We start from the raw sequence: 20,256 nt of genomic DNA, 5'->3' as shown, positions 1-20,256 counted from the left end.
TTTCACTTTCTCTTGCATGCTGGGGGAGGACAGAAAGGCAGTAGAATAAAGTCCTAACATCCCTAGTACTGGGGGATGTGCTCTGGGTATATGAGGGTTCCCTAAAATTCCCTAGGAAAGTTTGGAAGTGTAAAGAACAGACCACTGAACAGTGACTCCATATATCCCACCAGAATCCCCAGCAGTGGTCAGGCTCCTTGGAGACACTGATAAAATTAAGGCAAACAGCATGAATACTTGGGTGTTGTCCAATGCCAGAAGGAAGTCACAGTCTCAAAGCTTGCTGCCCAGAAGGAGGTCAGTCAGTGGTGCTTGAGATCTGTAGCACACTAGTTCTCTTTAGGAACTGGGAAAGAAAAATAAATCCTAAAAGTATGGTCCAGAATCTACTGAGGTTCCACATATATAGACTTGAAAAGCCCCAGCCTCTGAGGGGAAGTGTGGAAGTCTGGCTGCCTTCCAAAGCCTCAGACAAACCAGTCCCAAGGCTCTCAGTAGCTGGTGCCAGGGTGTGTGGTTCTGAAAGGTGGTTAGTAAATCTCTGGATATTCCTGGGCCCTGCAGCTGGTTTCTTAACTTCTGCCCTACGTACACAGCTTATTTTACTGCACTAATACATTGTGTAGGGCAGAGGGAAGGTGGTGATGAGACAAAGGAAAATGTGAGCAACACTACCTTTTGTAGATGTAGCTTGTGTATGTTCTGGAGCCAAAAATCACAGAATCAGAGAATCACAGAATATTCTGAATTGGAAGGGACCCACAAGCATCACCAAGTCCAACTCTTGTTACAGAGTGAAATTGTACAAATGCAAATTATTCATTGTTTCAAAAATGCTCATCTGTTCTTATACCAAGGTAATGAAAGATTTCACTGAGCACTAAAACTTACAGATTTGTATCCCCGTGTCAAGACATGTTTTGACACATCAAACTTCAGCTAACGTATTTGTTTTCATTTCCCTTCCCATCCATTATTGTTTCCAGCAGCAGAAAGTTTGCAGCAGTTATTTTAATGACTTTCCTTATCCTACAGGGAGACCGTGGCCCACAGGGACCTCCTGGCTTACCTGGTGAAGATGGATCAAGAGTAAGTTGCTGTTCACACAGGAAAATCTGGAGTGAATCCTCATATAATGGGAATAAGGTCATGATAAATGTTTGGTTTTTTTCTAAGACTTGTTTCCTTTTGCACAAAAACAGGGAGAAGATGGGGAAGTTGGACCAAGAGGTCTCCCAGGTGAAGCTGTAAGCAATTCTTTCTTATTCTTCTGCTTCTGTTACAAACAAAAGTCACATTCAGATATTTTTCCTATCTCTTGAACTATTCTGTATTGCAGGTATAAAAAATATTTCATGTGTTTGCATATAGAGAATACTGTTTCTGGCTGAAAAGCAAACAAATGGAATGTTTTGTTTAGGGTTGAAACACCACTTACAGTATTAGAATTGAGTCAAGGATTTATCCAGCTAAGTATATACAACTTCCAGAATCACAAATGCTATTTCTTATCCAATTATGTAAAATCAGTAACTGCCGTCCTTGATACATCAGAATAGAGCCAAGCCCCTGTTGCTTCTAAAGTGTTACCTAAATTTCTACTTATTAGAAAGGAAGGTCTGGATTCTCCTCTTATTTCACACTACTGTGCTTCACTGTGTATTTTACACTTGTTTCACATACAGAATTTCCACCCCTGTCAGTTGGAATTCTGCAGGTGCTGTCACTGCAGAAGAGAGTTCTGCATTGCAGGCAAGAAATCAAGCCTCAGAAGGGGAATTTTTCCCTAAATGTCTGATCTACTGCTACCTACTCAGGAAGTACAAACACCTTGCTACAGTCAGTGTCAGTGATTTGTGACTATGTCACACATGAGGAGACTGGAGACTCAGTTCTGCCTATTTTAGCAGCAGAACATGAATGATGGCACAATAATGAAAACTAGTACTCATTGGCATAGTATAGAATGAAAAGATTATGTTATAGACCAAAATCTTGTTCACCTTATTGATGAGAATAGCCATTGGTCTTTTGTGAAATTTTTTAGTGAAAAGAGCAAAAAATATAATTTTGTTTCCAGAATGTAATTTATCTATTGTAATAAAATTACTAGCAATTTTTAATTACTTATCCTTACTACAGATAAAGGCATAATTTTGTACTTAGAATAGTAGTATAGAGTATGACACATCATCATGTTTTCAAAAGAAAGGAATAAAAATATGTTACTGCTCAGGTCAGACCTTCAGGCCAAGACACAGCTAAAATTTTAGTGGAAGATGCTGTGCCAATGTTCTGCACTGGGAAATATAAATATCAATCTCCCACCTTTCTCTGAATTGACCATTCAGAGGCTAAATCAAAGGTTGCCCTTCCACTGACATCCTGTTCAGAAATAGTGTCCTTGAGGAAAATCTGTTATTAGTAAATTTTTCCCATTCTTCTTTTCTTTCTTCCTAAAACACCCAGGCTGCCTTCCCTTCATCCTTCCTGCTCCTTATTCCATTCCTCAGTCAGTCCTCCTCACAGGCATTTCTGTTCAGAAAAAATCATGCAGGTGTCAATAAGGGTTTCTTCTCTTGCAGGGTCCACGGGGATTACTGGGCCCCAGAGGAACACCTGGGCCCCCTGGACAACCTGTACGTATGAGCTGTCAAGTCTTTCCAGTTTCCAGAAGGAAAAAAGGAAGTCCACTGAAAATTGCTCTTGTTATATTGTTTGTTGTAGGGCATTGCAGGTATTGATGGACCTTCAGGCCCAAAGGGAAACATGGTAAGTAAACTGGGAATTAGAAAGATTCTAAGAATGCTTTCCACAGTCTCTCATCCCTGCAACTATGCCATCCTTTCCATTTAATTAAACTTTTATGTCAACTATTTGGATTCATTATGATTTTATATGGAAAAGGCAAGGCTTCTGTTACTCAGTTTTCAGCCAAAAGCCCTGACCATGCTTTCTCTCAGACTCCTTTAGCACCATGGACTCCAGTGCTCAGGTCCTATGTGTGGGCTGTTATTCTCTGTTAAAGAAAAGGTCATGATATTCATTAGCGTGAAAAAATTTCATACGGGAGAGAAAGTTGCTGGTAGACTTTAAAGAGGGAGGAACAAAGATGAGTTTGTACTCCTTTTAGTCCTGACAATGAAGATCTGTAGTCCAGAAATGCAAACCTAATGCCCTACTATTTTTTTGCATGGTAGGGTCCTCAAGGGGAACCAGGACCTCCTGGTCAGCAAGGAATTCCAGGCCCACAAGTAAGTGTAAAAGAACTTTCACGAAATACGACGTTATGTGCAGCAAATGTTTAATAAATGGAAATTACTAAAAGGTTAGCTTTTCATGTGCAAAACCGATAAAGCTTCAAGGATTTTATAAATAATGCTGCAAATGTGCCGAGGGCAGTGGAAGCAGAGTTTTCAAGTAAGTTTTCAGAGGGATTTTTCATTCAGGAGAAAAATGACTCATTCAGTGTTCCTGGAATGCAGCAGGAATGGCCACACCTGGAGGAGGGTTCTGAATAGGATCTTGTTACAGACCTACTGCCAGAATAGTGGCTTGTGCAAAAGACTCACACAAAACTCCTGACCTAACTTGTAAGGGGGGAAAAAAGCCACTTATATTTGCCTGTGTGTTGAAACAGATTAATGAGGGACCTTTAGTAGGGTGAATGTATGTACATTGTTCTCCCTGGTTTCTCACACTGGTTTCTTTCTAACAGGGGCTTCCTGGTCCTCAAGGTCCTATCGGGCCTCCTGGTGAAAAAGTAAGTCACAGCATTATTTTGCTACTTCACAGTCAGTTCTGTGCCACAACCTTGTTTATCCGCTTTGCTATCTTTTATGGAATAGTAAGCTAAATTTAAATACTATTCCTGAAATCATCAATAAATGAATAACCAATGAATACCCAATGACTTTCCTCTCATATACCCTTTTTCACAAGCATAACTTCCTCCCTTTATTTTGGATTAATTTTGTGTTATGACCTTCAGAATCCCATCTACAATATTAAACAATTTGTATTTGCATGTTACTTAATTTCACAGCAAGCTGAAAAATTTCTCATAATCTCTTTTTTATAACAAAGTTTTACCTATTCAAGTCTAATTCTGTTCTTTTTTCAAGGATCATATTATGGCATAACTCTGCAGTAATTGACATACTGTAGTGTCCTTTGGTGGCTTTTTCCTCATCTGTTTACACATGTTCTTGTGGCTTGAAAACTGTCTTCTAATCATTTAAAACATATCACTACTGAATTTTATGCTAATTTTATTATTCTCCCCTTTTTGCTGAATTCCTGCTCAATTCATTCTTTGATTTTTCTCCTTTTCACTCTTTACTCTATTTTTTTGGAGAAATTGATACTTTTTCCCTGTCAGTGTGTTTAAGTATTATTCTAGCAAAATGGGAAGTCCCATGATATCTGCATTTCCTAGGCTTTCACAAAGGCATTCCAGCTTTTCAGCTATGAGCACTGGAGTTCTGTACCCTGCACTCTTTGCCTCTTGAACTTGATGATAACTTTCATTGGTGAATCCTTTTATTCCTGAAATTCTAAATAGTACTTAGTTTTGTACACTGGAGAACTCTTCCCCACCTTGTGTTCTGTGTGTGCATGTTCATAGGGTAACTCCTGAAGCCTGTTCTCAAGCAAGCATCTCATTGAAAATTATGGATCATTTTTGTAGGCTAAAGATTGTAAGAACTGGCCTTACTTACATATGGTATGAAAGTGTCATTCTGGCTTTAGTTTTATTTCTGTCATATCCCTGATATCCATATCGAGGGACTTAGGTATGACTGCATTTTATGTCCTTAGCTCTTAGGGTCACATGTGTTGGGCCTGTTTGCTATTGTTTTTAAGATGTGTGTCTGTTACTGCATTTAGGGACCGCAAGGCAAGCCTGGCCTTCCTGGCCTTCCTGGTACTGATGGGCCTCCTGTAAGTAAAGAAATATTTAATCCTTTGAATTTTTAACTACTTTTACTAAGTGACAAATACTACTTTTACTAAGTGACTTCTGGATACCTGTGTTACAGAAACAAAATGGAGGGGAAAAGCAATGGTAGTCCTAGTTGGCAACAGCATTATAAAATCCATCTAAAATCCCTGTTAAAACTAAGGTAATTGCATTTTTGAAGCAGCTGCTAAAAACATCTGTGGGCTTTTTAAAATGTGGGCCTAGATGTTGAAATACCTCCGCAACATCTTCAGGGATGCATAAATAACCTACTAACACACAAAGGGCCAAATACGGTTCCACTGTATCCTACCATGTCAGTCCAGCAGAGCAAATCAGCTGTAAAAATGTTCACCACTTGTTCTCTGAGGAAACATGGAACAGGCTGCATCTTTCTCAGCTTCCTGGCTTAAGTGCATATTATGTGTTTAAGGTGCTTCTTGCATTGTCTAGACTGGGACATACCCAAGCCAAACTTTGTAATTGCCAAAAAATTCAGCTTCACTGTGAGGCTGCAATCACTCACATGAACAGAGTGTAGCCACTTGAGCAGCATAGCTTAGGCATTCAGCTTAAATGGAATCATTGGCCATAATGGCATGCCCATACACTTGTTTTCTTGCAGCAAAAACATACTGTTTTTATACTCCTAAGAGCCTTTAGACAATGTTATTTCTGAGATCTTGACTATCCTCCCCATGCAATTGTCCCTTACAATTTTTCTTTTAGGTGAAATCTTCATTTCTTGAACCTGACTTTTTACAAGGTTTAACAAGGTCACTGCAAATGTATTGCAAATACAGAACTGTTCCCAGGGCTCTCACCGTCTAGCCTGTGCAATGACTGTCCAGCTGAGTGTCTGTATCTTGAATAATTGTCTAAACATTTGAATGTTTCCCCTTATCCTTTCCTGTATACTGGAACCAATGTTAATTTCCAAACACAAGCATTATTTGTCATCTGCATCTTGTTAAATCTTCAAAGCAGGGGGGAAATGCTGTAAGAGGTAATCAGGTGTCAGCACAGGTCTGTGCCTGACACAGACCCCTGCTGTGGTGGGTTGGCCCCAGTCAGCAGCCAAATACCCACCTACTCACTGGCCCGCTCCTCCCACAGCAGGGGCGGGCACAGAATCACAAGGGCAAAAGCAAGAAAGCTCCTGGGCTGAGGTAACGGCAGCCTAATAAGTGGAACAAAGCTATGCACACAAGCAAAGTAAATTAAGGGATTGATTCACTGCTGCCAATCTGCAGGCAGATGGCCAGCCACTTGCTGGGAAGTTGGTTATGAATGTCCTCCTTCCTCCTCCTTTTCCTGAGCTTTTATTACTGAGTATGACATCATATGGTATGGAATATTTCCCTGGTCAGTTTGGAACAGTGTCCCAGCTGTGTCCCCTCACAGCTCCGTGCCCTCCTGCAGAGGAGTCACAATTATCTGTTAATCTTCAGTTTCATTAAATTGCCTTGAAATGTTGCAATTTAAGTGCAAATTTTTTAAGAAAGGAAAACAGTGGATTGGCTAATGTTTTGAGTGCTGTAGTATTAATTTCAGTGATAAAAAGCAAAGACTAAAATGTGAATTTATTTTGTTTAAAAAGTAAGTCACCGTTTAGAAGAAAGACATAGAATGTTGAAACTAAATCAGCCTTCTATTGAATCTTTTGATAAATTCTATAGTTTAAAAAATATTTTTAGGAATGTCTTCATGCTACAAAATAAATCACCTATTTTTCAAAATCGAAGGTGAGAGTCTCTTACATTAAAAGCCTCTTACTGCTGAAATATTAATTAAACAGAAGGACTGCTCAGCATATTCCTGAAAATATGGACATGAATGTAACTACTGTCCAGTGTTTCCTTTGTTATGTAAATTATATTGGTATTGAAAGTAAAATCTTGCCTCAAAATTTTGTGTGTCTATTCTAATACGAAAGAAATGTGATTAATGACCTGAAATTCAAAAGTTTAAATAATTGTGTTTTTATAATAAAATGTCACTCCTTAAAAAATACTGCTTTTCAAATCAGATACATTTCTTTTAAAACAGGGCCACCCTGGCAAAGAGGGTCAGTCTGGAGATAAAGGTGCATTGGTGAGTTTTAAAACTTTTCCATTTATTTACATAGATTTCAAGAAAATTTTTGGTGGTTTTTCATCTTTGTGACACATTTGTCACTTTTGTTGCTTACAAGAACTATGTAAGAGGACAATAGACAACCCATGACACATTCAAAGCATCTTTTCACAGATAAACATACATTAAAAATATTAGAGATTGTAAATAATATAAAGATTATTCTTTTAAAGTAAACCTCATCTTGGAGTTTGTCTAGTGGCAATGAAAAGTTCCACACATTTCATACAAAGAACTTGCAGATATTTTGAGTTTTCAATTCTGTTGTATGGAGTACTCACAAACGTTCTTCAGAACCTGCTTTTTTTGAAGGTATAAAACTACATGCAGAGACCATGCATTTTTTAGGTCATCTTCAACTCAGTGTCAGTGTAAAGCATTTTTTTCAATCTTATGAAGCCCGGAAAGGGTCTTGGAGCTCCAAAAAGTGTTCTGCTTACTCATAATTGACCCTTATTTATCCAGAATAGCACCCTTTATAGCACCTGAATTCTGTTGCAGTTTTCAGGGGTAATACTAAAAGGTTGTATCCTGGATGATAGGATGAGTGAATTAAAAAGACATTTAAGAAAGTGCAGCACCACTGACATCAGCATATTATATATGTCAAAAGTGTTGTTTTGTAAAAGACATTTAAATTTTATCCTGGTTTCTTAAGAAGATAAAACTTCCACACAGCATTTATGTTTTGAAAGTCCAGGCCTGTTCCCGTCTGCCAGTTCTTATATCTTTTGAATTTACTGATCCATTTCAGCCAAATTTGATAGAAAGTTCAGTTTCTCAGAGATGTTAACAGTCCAAAGGTTTTGTGAAAAGGCACATTGGAGAGAGGAAAAAGGCCCTATCAATGTCCCCATTAGTAACAGATTTTGTTATCTGTCCATCTCAGACATGGGAGAATCAGCAGAGTAGCTCAGAGATCCAATTTGAACATCATTAAAATACTCTGAAAAATGGGACTAAAAGAATCCAGGCACCAGTCAGTATTGGTAGCAGCATTAACCTTTTAGCTTCCAGGCTTGGAATGTCATTTTTTTCTTTTTTTTTAAGACCATGATTTTTTATTATTCCCATTATTGTGGTCTCTATTTTTGACTTGTGACATCATCATAATTAGGCTATAAATTTTCTCCAATAGAACACCACGAGTTTCTAAATGGCCTATTTTTTTGTTTCTGATTGTTTGTTCCTTTTTACATTTTCCGTTGTTTCAGATAATTTATATTATGGATAGATACTTCCCAAATATACAAGTTAAATCCAAGTTCACAATTAGTTCACAATTCTATTAATAGTTTACAGTGACATTGAATGGTGCTTTTTAATGCCTTAACTTTTCTTAGTGGCAGGCAGCCCAGTGTTATTTTGCTGTCTCATACATTATACTGAGAGAAGAAGGATTAGATTCTGAAGAGAACTGCTTGCTAACCAAAAACTGTAAAAACAAATGTTCTTTGCTTCAATGTATTTTAGGGGCCTCCAGGTCCTCAGGGTCCAATTGGATATCCAGGTCCTCGTGGTGTAAAGGTAAGATTGAATTATTGGATTCCTCCTCTCACACCTTTCGAGTATATGCATGCGGGTAATTATTTATATTCTTCCTTTAGGGTGCTGATGGTGTACGTGGACTCAAGGGATCCAAAGGTGAAAAGGTAAATCTGACTGCAGTTAATTCTTTTCCCTTTTTACACTGCAGCCTCTTCTGTCTCCTTCACTGCAGTGTGCTTTATCTCACAGCAGTGAGTTTATTTTTGCCTTTCCCTAAAGGCATACCAAGTCCAGTGCCTAAATCAGTGACCTTCATGGTTATTTACACTGATACAAAGTGAATATAAACCCTTCATTTATTAGAATGCTTTTCAATCCTCTTTGCACCAGTGTAGGTAACTTCTCTCTAAAGTGGCCTTGAGTAGAGAATTAGACATCCCCTCCCTTATTAGTAGGTGCTGTAGTGGATACTGAGAGGCTTGTGCATCAGAGAGATTTGTGGTGACAATAAAGTTTTTATCTGTTTTGATAGAGCCATAAAATAGATCTGTATTTTTTACGTACATGGGTCAATGGCTTTCTAGGCTCAAGGTATTTTGTCCCAGATCTTTGGCTTTGCTGAAGTGATGGGCAGCCCCAGTCAGATCTGTGGATATGAATATGAAGAAAGCTCTTATTTCCCCTGATACCATTAATTCTGTGTGTAGAGCTCTTCCCAGAGCAAACACCAACCACTGTGGTCTGGGCTGACTCCTGATGGTCTGCGGTGGCTGAAACCACAGCCAGTGTTGGTTTAATGTCACACTTCCTTCAGCACTCAAAATAAGAGACACACTCCATCAGTCATACCTCCTCCTGAACACACAGGCAAACCCACTCTTGTGGCTCTGCTGGCTAATATATATCTATATATAGATAGATACATGCTCTACAGATATTTAGAGATATTTCTAAAGCAGAAGACTCCGTCTTGCCAAAAAGCCTGGATTCAGAACTCAGCTCAGATGCCAAGAGCTGCTGTACATTTTCAAGCCTTCCTAAACCACAGTTTGTCTAGGCTGCATGCTCACTTCAGAGTTTCTCATTAAATCTAAGCTGAAAAAGAGTGTGTCTAACATCCATGGAGACTGGACAGTCCAAAACCCCAGATTTTTCTTGTGCTTTATTGGATGATTAATGTCCTGCTTGGACAAAATAAAGGACTTATATATAAATACATTTCATAGACGTGTGTGTATATATATCTGTGTATATCAATGAATACTGGTTAGCAAAATGTCTGCAATGCTTCTGTGTTCCTAAAACTGATCTCACAGTTGCAGTAAGACAGTGAATTCTACCAAATACCTCCAAAAGTCACACAAAGCTATTTCATCCTTTGTTCTCTTGGTGTTTTAGAGGTATGTTCACAGGCCTTTTTGGACTGAAATTGTTCAGCTGCATTGCATGGAGGAGAGCAGTGCAAGAGAACAAAATAAATAACCTTATCATCCAGGGAAGCCCCCATACATCCAGAATGGTCCAGGGATATCAGAGGAAGCCTGTCTCTGTACTGACCAGTAAATGTGCCTAGAACACTTTAGGTATCTTATCTTTTGTTACCAGCAAAAAATTTTTTTATTCAGCTCTCTCCTCCTACATGGAATAAAATCAGCTCCTGTAGATCTCTGCAGCAGGAACCTCACTGTGAAAGCTGAAGAAGAGTTTCAACTCATTTGGCAGCCATTTGGTCAGTAGCTGGCACATGGTCAGTCCTTGCTAAGGGTTCTCATGTAATTATCACTGGCCATAAATGAGCAACTTTTACAGCTGAAGCTTTTTTGATGTATTCTTCACACTGCCTTTTTCATTTCTCTCTAAATATTAAGAAAAGCCACCTTTAAATTTAAATTTATGCATATAAGATGACCACATAAAACTTTGTTTCATCATATAGAAAGCATGGCAAAACTGCTTTTAGACTGGTTTTAAGTATATTTTTTTCAATGAATTATAATGTCACCTCTTTTGGGTTTTTTTTTGCATTAACACATTTTATTGAAAAACTATGTTTACTTGTTAGATTTGTTTTGGGTTTATTTTTTTGTTCGTTTGGTTGGTTTTTGGTTGGTTGGTTGGGTTTTTTTATGGGGTTTTTTGGGGGGTTTTTTTTGAGGGGCTTGGGGTTTGGTGTTTTTGGTTTTTTGGGGTTTTTTTTGTTTGGTTTTTTGGGGGTTTTTTTTGGGTTTTTTTTTTTTACTTTTGATGCCTCCTTGCCTATTTTGAATTGTTTACCACTACCAGATCTACTTCTATCACCCTTTCTAGGGTTATTGTTGAATACTCTATGACTACTTCTAAATTCAAAAGGACTTTAGCCCTGAAATCCATCTCACTTGGTGATCAGGGAGAAGATAAAATTTTTGTGGGCCTAGGAATGCAAAAAGCACAATCCTCATGTTCTTTTTGAACATGAGGATTAAATACAAAGCTTTTCTTGCTTCTTTTTGTTTTGGTTTTTTTTTCTTCAATAATGTCACAGGAGCACATTGTCACTCTCTCCTGGTTTTATTGACAAAAATATTACTCAGATTCAAAATCAGCAGTATTACTTTAGCATGTAAAAAACTAACAGCATCATAGCAAAATATTTTACTATGCTATTATTCATCACAAAGATCTTTGCTGCCATGTTACAACTGAATACCAAGTGCCACATCCAATCTTTTTTTTAAACACATCCAGGGATGGTGACTCCACCACCTCCCTTGGCAGATAATTTCAGTACTTTATCACCCTTTTGTAAAAAGCTTTTTCCAACCTGTATTTCCCTTGGCGCAGCTTGAGACTGTGTCCTCTGGTTCTGTCAGTTGCCGCCTGGAGAAAGAGACCAACCCCCACCTGACCAACACCCACCTTTCAGGGAGCTGTAGAGAGTGATAAGGTCCCCTCTGAGTCTCCTTTTCTCCAGGCTAACACCCCCAGCTCCCTCAGCAGGGCACACTGCTGGCCCATGTTCAGTCAGCTGTTGAACAGCACCCCAGGTCCCTTTCTGCCTGGGCACTGTCCAGCCACACCATCCCCAGCCTGGAGCTTTGCAGGGGGTTATTGGGCCAAAATGCAGGGCTTGGCACTTGGACTTACTGAACTTCAGAAAGAGAGAACCAAAAGCTGATCAGTTTATGGTGGAGCAAGACATAAGGAACTCTGCTGAACACATCTGGAAATTTCTGCTTCTATCTGAACACATACATGTGTAAATGCAATTTGTCTGAGTATTGTTCTTGCACTTCAGCATGGAGACCAATTTTCATGTGTTTCTGCCTTTTTTAGGGTGAAGATGGTTTTCCAGGATTTAAAGGTGACATGGGTCTTAAAGGTGACCGGGTAAGCATTTATTCATAGCCTGTATAGTCTTAAAAGTTTAAATTCTGTTGTTTTGAAAGGATCACTGAAGTGAACAAATATATTTAAACCAAACATAAAATAAAGGCTAGTATTTTAAAATAGTTTTTATTCTCTGTGCATGAACAAATTCAATCCAGAGATATGGTTCTTCTGAATCAAAAATGGCACAATCATAAAGAGGAAGAGAATGTCAGTCTTGAATATCCTTTTCACTGAGCTTCTTTCCTATGGAATTGTCTTTCCCAGATTCCAAAATCTCCAGTATTTGCCTGAGGAAAAGTTATCTATCTAGGATAAAGATATTTCCATTCCTGCCCAGCATTTTGCATATCTCTGCCAAAATGCTGTTTATTTAGCCCAATGAGCAATTACTTCCTTTCTTAGGAAGTGTTGTGGAGGTTGTAAAAAAGCTTTACATGAGAGGCTCCTGGCCTGTATCTGTAGTGTGTATACATAAATAACTGTGAAGATGGTAGCTACATAAGTACTTAGATAAAGACAATTTTCTTCCTGTGGACTGCCAAGGTGCCTTCTCAAAAATTTAGGAAAGGAAAAATAAGAATACAGTTTCTTCAAGCAAGACAGCTAGGGTCTAACACTCTGGAAGTGACACTCACTGCCTAATTTTTATATATTTGCATTTATATAATGAACTTAAGTAGTGATATTTTCCTAGTAGGAAACTGGACAGGGATTACCGCTACCTGATCTATTTGCAGATATCCCTGTGCAGTGCAGGAAGCCTGGATGACATTTAAATAGTTTCCAACCCAAACTGTTGTATGATTCTATTCCCTGTTTAGATTTACTGAAAATTTATTTTCAAGCAATTGTAGGTAATCTTTCCAATATATGCATGAATTTTGTTCCATATTTATAAGATGATGTGTTTTAGGGAGAAATTGGTCAGCCAGGCCCACGAGGAGAAGATGGCCCAGAAGGTCCCAAAGGTCGAGCAGGTCCATCTGGGGACCCAGGTGCTGCTGGTCCCGCTGGGGAAAAGGTCAGTAGCCAGAAATCAACATAAACATGCCATTGCCTCACAACATAGCTGAAATCCTTAACCTCCAGCACTGAAAAACAAGCCTTCAGATCTGCAAAATCTTTTTGTGACGCTACTGCAGCAGACCACTGGAGTTCCCATTTGATCAAGGATTGAGAATCTTATCTTGTAAGTATGCAAAGAGGCATTGTAGTACTCCACCTGTAAATAAGGCAACTCCATTCTTATCCCAAATTATATACAGTGCATGCCAGCTGTGGAAAACACAATGCAAATAAAATAGCACACATCTTCTGTGGATACTTGGCCAGAATGGAATGGGTCAGAGAGGAATTCTTTGGTGCTGGTCCTGTGATATTTATTTTAGTGTAAAAACTGGAATAGTTGTTGTGAACTTTTAGGTCTGTTCACAATATTTGGAAAGTCTGTAAGAGCAGATATAAATGTCTTGTTCCCTTGTCTTCATATGATGTATTGAATGCAAAGGTACTTTTATTGCAAGGAAACTAATGGAATTACTACAGTAGTTCTTATTCTCTGTGTTCTGATTCCATGATAAGAAAACTCTATTTCCCAAGTAGGTATAAAGCTGGATTTTCTTGGTTAATGAAATCTCAAGTAGGGTGCCAAAAAAATTAGGAACATATCAGAAATGAGCTCATAATAAAATAAAAAAACTATATTCACAGTCACAACCTAGGCAACTGGCTCAAAAAATCAGGGACAAAACTTTCGCTGAATCTGGCAAGAGTTTGATGTGCTGTCATGTTGCAAAACATCTAGATTATTGCAATGCATGTGGCTTGTTTCAGGGTGGCAAATAACAAACAGCATAATAAGTAGTTTCTTAAATGTAAAAATTGTTCTCAGTAATGTCTCACCAGACACATGTGCTTACATGAATGTGATAATGCTCAACATATATATTAACACTGTATTTTTTACCAATAGACATTTTTGGGAAAATTTCCTTCCCCATGCAAGTGTCTCCTTCCTATTTATCTATGGTTACTGCAGAGTACCACATGATACTTTACTGTCATCTTTTCCATTGAGATCTTCTCTGGAATTTGACATTCTAAAACATAGAGAAATTCTTCCCCAGAGTTCCCATCTTTCAAAGTCTGAAACTGTTTCCCTTGCCTTTGAAAGTGGCAGACCATCACTCATCCTCTAGAGGTCTAAAGAGACCAACTCAATGGAGTAGGGCACTTTATTTAATTTCTGGGAATGGTTGATGTCAGTGCTGATCAGTCTTTTCTGAACACAACGAGTTGGTAATGGTTGTTGACAAATCCATTGTCAGCAAATAATCGGTGGAGTATAATTTAACATAGTTTCAGTTTAGAACTATTCAAGAAAAGAATTGATTCTTCAAATGCCTATTCATGAAAGTCAGCCATCGCATAATATAAATTAAAAATAATTTCTTCTCACTTAAACCTATTAACACCCTGATTTTTTAGAGAATAATTATTGTTTAATGATCTCAACCACATGGAACTGCACAGCACTTCATGAAAGAAAAAACCTTTGAGGTATTGGTTTCTTTGGATTCATTATTTGGAGTAGGATTTTCGTTTAAGTTTGGGGCACTAAGCCCACTGGTGATTAATTATAAAAATGAGAAATTGATTTAATTTAATATTATATTCCATGGAGTATCTTCACTCTATGTTGTAGAAAAATTATTTTGTATAGAAACTTGCTGAAGCAAAAAGGAGGATACAGTAAAATTTAACACTGCCTTCTCTTTGCAGGGCAAGCTTGGCGTACCCGGACTGCCAGGATATCCAGGAAGACAAGGTCCAAAGGTGAGCTGGAAATTAACTGTATATTGAGTGTTTTGACACTGGTCACAATGGCACTTATTTAATTTCTGTGTTTGGGGAAGCAGGGTGTGGATATCAAAGAAGGGGCCATTTTTCTCATTTTCTTTTTTGACAATCATATTCTGAAGTAACATCTTGTACATACGACCCCTAGGTCAGGCTCTTTATGGAGCACTACCTCTTAACTCTTTTTAGTATAGTACCCTTTAGCATCTTCTCCTGAGCTGCATTGTGCCAGCATCACACTGGCATCCACTAAACAATTGCAAAAGAAGGAATTGCTGACATTCTTGAAAAATAATAGGCACTATATTGACTAAATGGATGCTGATAGTGATGGGAATTTTCAGTGTGGTGCAGGGATTCCATTTATGTGATTATTGCTTCTTCCATGGAATAAACCATATTTCTTTAAAACATATAATTTACAATTTTCCTCATGTTTTCCTTTAGCTTCTTTTAAGACAAACATGCAAAGCACAATCCTTAGTTGATTTTAAGGGCTTATATTTATCTTTCAGCTACTTTACATATTTGGATTACAATAAAAAACCACACGGGGGATTCTGGTTTAAAACATTTTTATGAAACAAATTTCTATCAAGTTCATCCTAACCCATCTTTAGGAAATGGGCATGTTAAATTAATTGCAGGATCTCTTTTCTGAGAATTAGAAAGAAAGAAGATGCAATAAAATCATAGTTCCACAGGCATTTCACTGTGTAGAGGAGTCTATTAGAGAGGCATTGTAGCTCCAGCCCTTCTCAAAGAATTCCCATCTGGGTAAATATCACAAGTAAAAGAATCCCTTACCACTTCTATACATCTGAACAATCAACCTGCAGTCAAATCCTCAGTTCTATTCTTCTTCTGATTTCTTTTTATTTCCAAATTTGAAATTATAGGGGGTTTTGGATGAAATACAGCTTCCTGACTAGCAAGGTGTTTTTATCACTTGCCCTATACTTAACCCTTTTTAGTCAAGTGAATGGACTGTCTGAAGAATCCTTATTCACTGAACACTGCATTAGTGAAAAATATTAAATCTATGGAAAGTACTTGTGAAAACTATTCACCTTGGAAGACATAGGGGTTTTGGCTTCAGTTTCTTAACTCAAAATGTCTGAGATTTTAGTCTCATTGTTCTGCTTTAGAACTGTCTTCTGAAAAATCTAAGATAAGAGTTTTACATTATTCAGTTCTAAGAACAAAAATGATGTAACATTTCAAATAAAAGTTGATTGATTCTTTTTTCAACAAGGACTTGATCAAGAACTACCTTTCATTTAATTTTTTTCACATTAAAATTGAATACAGTTCTCAAGCTGCATTCAGTGTTGCTCTTCCAATTTTTTTCTTGAATTTCCAAGAAAGACTAATGACACTAGAGACTTCTTTGGAAACTGAGTCACAGGCCAGTTCGAATTAACACGAGGGAGTGAGAAAAAAGCAACAGAAAAATATGTTAGCTATGTAAAGCAAATAGGAAATCTTGTCCTAGTATTATCAAGAAAGTTGATATCATTCTTTTTGTTGATACTTACTTGCTTTTTGTTAAGTTTTTTTATAAGATTTTTTAGAGTATATAGAGTTTTTTTAATCTGATAATTTTCAGTACACTTTTATTTTTCTCTAATCCAATCCCTCTTGATTTGAAACACAGTTTCAAAAACTACTGTACATGTAAGATATTTAGAAGCAAGTCATGACTACTTGTGCCCCATGATTTGGTCTGGATTTTTTCCAGCCTTTTAATGTTAAAGAGCATGCTTGGGCTTCACAGACTAGAATTTTTTGTTTTATTCTTATATAAAGTTATAACTAGTGAAGAATTAAGAAGAAAGAAAGGAGATGAAAGGAAAAGGAATATAAAAGGAAAGGGAAGGAAGAAAAGTATTACTTTTCTGCCACCAGTCAATGTCAGTAAGGGTTTCATTAGAATCTGTGTTAGTGAAGTTGTACTGCCTCTAAGTCTTTTACGGATAATTGGAATGGTTATGTAAAACAAGATTCATTAGAGGAAAAACAGAAGTAAGAACAAGAGAAAAAAAAGAAAAAAGTTCATTTCAAAGAGTACCAAGAAGTTATATTTTAGGTTTTTGTTATATGCATTTCATTTGCCACTAAGATGCTAACAGCAAGTTGCACAGACATAGATGCATTGTGACAGCAGGGCTCTGGCTAGTGAATTTTAGTGGCTGACCAAACCCAACACGCCCTACATTTTCATCCCCAGTCAGTTAAAAGTATATTTTACCACGATTATTGCCTCTTTGATCACAAGTTCCTTATGAAAAATTAAAACCTTGGCAAGTAAAATGTCTGCTGGACCTCTCTGCCAGAATCAAAGAAGAAAATAGTACTCTTCCCATTGGACTGAGCAGTTAGCAGAAGAAAAGGGGAGGAAAGAAGGAGGAGGAATAGAGCTGGGAGCAGTTTAAAGTCAGATCATCTTATAAATTCTGCCTATGTATGAGTTGCATGGATCAGTTAAATGAAACTGTCCATTGTTTGGTTTACAGTGAGAAAAGAATTTGAAGTAATTAATTTACAGCTCAGTAAAGTGAGTAGAGTATGTGGCAAATCCTTACCATTTTTTGGAATTATTTTTGAAAATAATTATCTTATTGTGAGGCAACAAGTTTGTCTTCATTATGATACAGTTATTTCTAGTGGGCTGTTACTAATTATTGCTTTCCTGCTTTAAAAAAAGGTGAAGATTTAATGAATATTTTATTGTCTAATAAGATGACAAATAATGCCTATTATATACATTTTTTTTTTTAATGCTTTCTGGACTTGAGGCATTATGGTAAGTTTATCTACAGCTTTCATAAGCTTATTTACAGCTGTTGAAGTTGCAAGTTTGACATGTACAATGTACATGACTTTGGAGTTGTGCTTTATGTGCCTATAAAATGTTGGCTCTACCACTGTTTTGCTCTTGATACCCTCTGACATTTGCATTGATTTCTTACATAGGGCTCAACTGGTTTCCCAGGATTTCCAGGTGCCAATGGAGAGAAGGGTGCAAGGGTATGATAATTCATTCTTGCATAATGCTTTATTAGCTTCTAAAATTCAGTCCTGGAGGAAAAGACTGAAACCTAAGGATACAAGTTACTATCTAAAGAATGATAAAAACAGGCTCTTCACATTCAAGATGGACCTCTATCTTTATGCAAAACACGATATACTGAGGTGCACTATTTGCAATTCTTTAAGGTATTAATCTAAATATACAAGAACTTGCACTTTCTTGCTGCACATAGTGCCATGATTATATAATTTGAAAAAGAGAATAAAAATCACCTTTGCTGAAGGGCTTGGAGGTTTTTTTTTGGACAGTATAGCTGAGTGAGTTGGCAAGAACTATTTTCCTGTGTCCTATGAATTATCCTGCTACCATGCAATTTACCCTCAAGGAAATTCAACTTGTATTTCATAAATATTCTGACTTGCCACGAGGGGGTTTTTTTAGGCTTAGCTTCAAAAAGGCAAAATATACCAGGCAAGATGAAGAATGTGTACTATTACATATATTTTAAAAAATGTAAAATTACGTCTTCTGCTGCTTTGTTTGTTTGAAGCAGGTGAGGGGAAATGTGTAATGCGTGTTCCTCAAACTATAACAATTAAAAATAGATTAGAAAGAAGATCACTGTGCTGTGGTCTCTAAAATTCAATTGAATATAGCAGGGTATGTTAGAAAGATGATGAAATTAAGAGATGAGTCAGAATTCATAGCTGATAGCAACATCAAGTCAAACAGGTATTATTATTATTATTATTATTAAAGCAGAAATTCATTATTTTAAGATTATATATATGAAATTCAATAGCATTTGCATTACTTATGTACAGTTTAAATTGTTCTTGTATCATTTTAGCTAAGAGAAAGATGCATTGTTATTTACAGGCACAAGCAACAAAGCAATGCTCAGTTCATGTTGTGAAAAAATGAGGCAACTGCTAATAAAGGCAGCAGATTGAAAAAAAATGCAAAATGATAGAATCAAACAGAAGGCTTAATATTATGAAAATCTTACTATATTGATCTGTTTTCAGGCATTCATAAAGCTTTAAGTTCAGCTAGGATATTAACCATGTAATTAATGCCATCAAACTGCTGGTACACTGGAATATTATGCTGATCATCAATGAGCCCATAACTGCAGGTTTTGTAATGAGAATCAGATATTATTGTTAGTCTTGCCTAAAGGGTTATCATGGTGTTTTATGCTGCCATGCATAAACATACTAAGAAAGACAGTCCCTGTCCTTGAGAAGATCACAGGCTGAGTAGCATTTCAAAAACAGCACATAAATTTTATTCTGGTAAGTGAAATAAAGCCAACAGTAAAAAAACAAACAAACAAACATACAAACAAAAAAACTGCCAAGAAAACAGATGAATGCATTTAATTCATTTCTGATAAAGGGGAGCTTTGTGCCAGGACATCTCTGATGATTTTTTGGTTGCTGGTTTGTTTACCTCACAGATTCAAAAGTACCAGCCATCAGGTTCCTTTCTCTACTTGAAAAATAATTTCTTGAATTTTAAGGTTCTTTGCATTACAATACACAGCAATTCTAGTGCAGAGCCTAAAGAAAAAATCATGTTCAGCATGATTAAGAGATATATTAAAGCAAAAAGTAAGGACTGGTATTCTGGCAAGTTCTGAATCTTTGTCAAGTGTGCATAATTTTGGTAGGTATTACAGTGCCCATTTCTGTTATAAATGAAGAGGCTTGCCCTTTCTTTTCTCTATTAACCTGTGCGACTGTCCATGGGAACCCAGGAGCTCTGTTTTAAGGCTGTTCACAGCACCAAGTCCTTTAGACTACTACAGAGGGATTCTGTGCCACCTTCAATACCATTTTAATGTGATTTAAAATGTTCTAATGCCTCTGACAGAATCTGACTCAGGCAAATTTAGTGCATTTAGCCACAAGTACCAGTGAACTCAGAAAGATAACCAATTTTATCAAGGACCATGATTCTGTAAATTGAAATGCAAAGTAGATAGTTAAAGGTAAAATAACATTTAAACTTAAGAGAGTTGCTCTCTGCCTCCACTTCAGTAAAAAAACTTTATCTCACAAATAAAGTGCCTGCTAAGATGATTCCTGTGAACTTTTCTTTCCAGGGGTTGCATGGCAAACCAGGCCCCAGAGGACAGCGAGGACCAACAGTAAGTTCTTTTGATTTGCAATTTAGAAGGTTCCCTGTGTGAATTGCATTTACTATACTGTGACAAATTACTTTGATTAGATTATAATATCCAGAATTTATCATCAAGTGCATCTGTGTTAAATTGACAGGGTCCAAGAGGCTCAAGAGGTCCCAGAGGTCCCACTGGTAAACCAGGTCCAAAGGTAATTGTCAAGCACACTGTATAGATTGGCTACAGGCTGTTTCTTTTAAATAAATGTAAATCCTTGAA

The 20,256-nt window shown here is 37.2% G+C and overlaps 1 protein-coding gene across 6 annotated transcripts in view; it reads left to right on the top strand.

Moving 5' to 3' along the window:
* Positions 1 to 20,256, top strand: part of COL11A1 (collagen type XI alpha 1 chain) — a 124,266-nt gene that overhangs the window by 58,141 nt on the left and 45,869 nt on the right. For all 6 annotated transcript variants that reach the window (XM_030953150.1, XM_030953156.1, XM_030953151.1 and 3 more), the window contains 16 exons: positions 1,036 to 1,089; positions 1,203 to 1,247; positions 2,586 to 2,639; positions 2,728 to 2,772; positions 3,201 to 3,254; positions 3,719 to 3,763; positions 4,891 to 4,944; positions 7,013 to 7,057; positions 8,573 to 8,626; positions 8,707 to 8,751; positions 11,900 to 11,953; positions 12,870 to 12,977; positions 14,738 to 14,791; positions 17,792 to 17,845; positions 19,960 to 20,004; positions 20,135 to 20,188. In XM_030953150.1, coding sequence (XP_030809010.1) covers positions 1,036 to 1,089; positions 1,203 to 1,247; positions 2,586 to 2,639; positions 2,728 to 2,772; positions 3,201 to 3,254; positions 3,719 to 3,763; positions 4,891 to 4,944; positions 7,013 to 7,057; positions 8,573 to 8,626; positions 8,707 to 8,751; positions 11,900 to 11,953; positions 12,870 to 12,977; positions 14,738 to 14,791; positions 17,792 to 17,845; positions 19,960 to 20,004; positions 20,135 to 20,188 — 864 coding nt within the window. The remainder of the gene's footprint in view (positions 1 to 1,035; positions 1,090 to 1,202; positions 1,248 to 2,585; positions 2,640 to 2,727; positions 2,773 to 3,200; positions 3,255 to 3,718; positions 3,764 to 4,890; positions 4,945 to 7,012; positions 7,058 to 8,572; positions 8,627 to 8,706; positions 8,752 to 11,899; positions 11,954 to 12,869; positions 12,978 to 14,737; positions 14,792 to 17,791; positions 17,846 to 19,959; positions 20,005 to 20,134; positions 20,189 to 20,256) is intronic.

The sequence above is a fragment of the Camarhynchus parvulus genome, chromosome 8, assembly GCF_901933205.1.
Source record: "Camarhynchus parvulus chromosome 8, STF_HiC, whole genome shotgun sequence".
NCBI lineage: Eukaryota > Metazoa > Chordata > Aves > Passeriformes > Thraupidae > Camarhynchus > Camarhynchus parvulus.
This window is presented reverse-complemented; position numbering and strand designations above follow the sequence as displayed.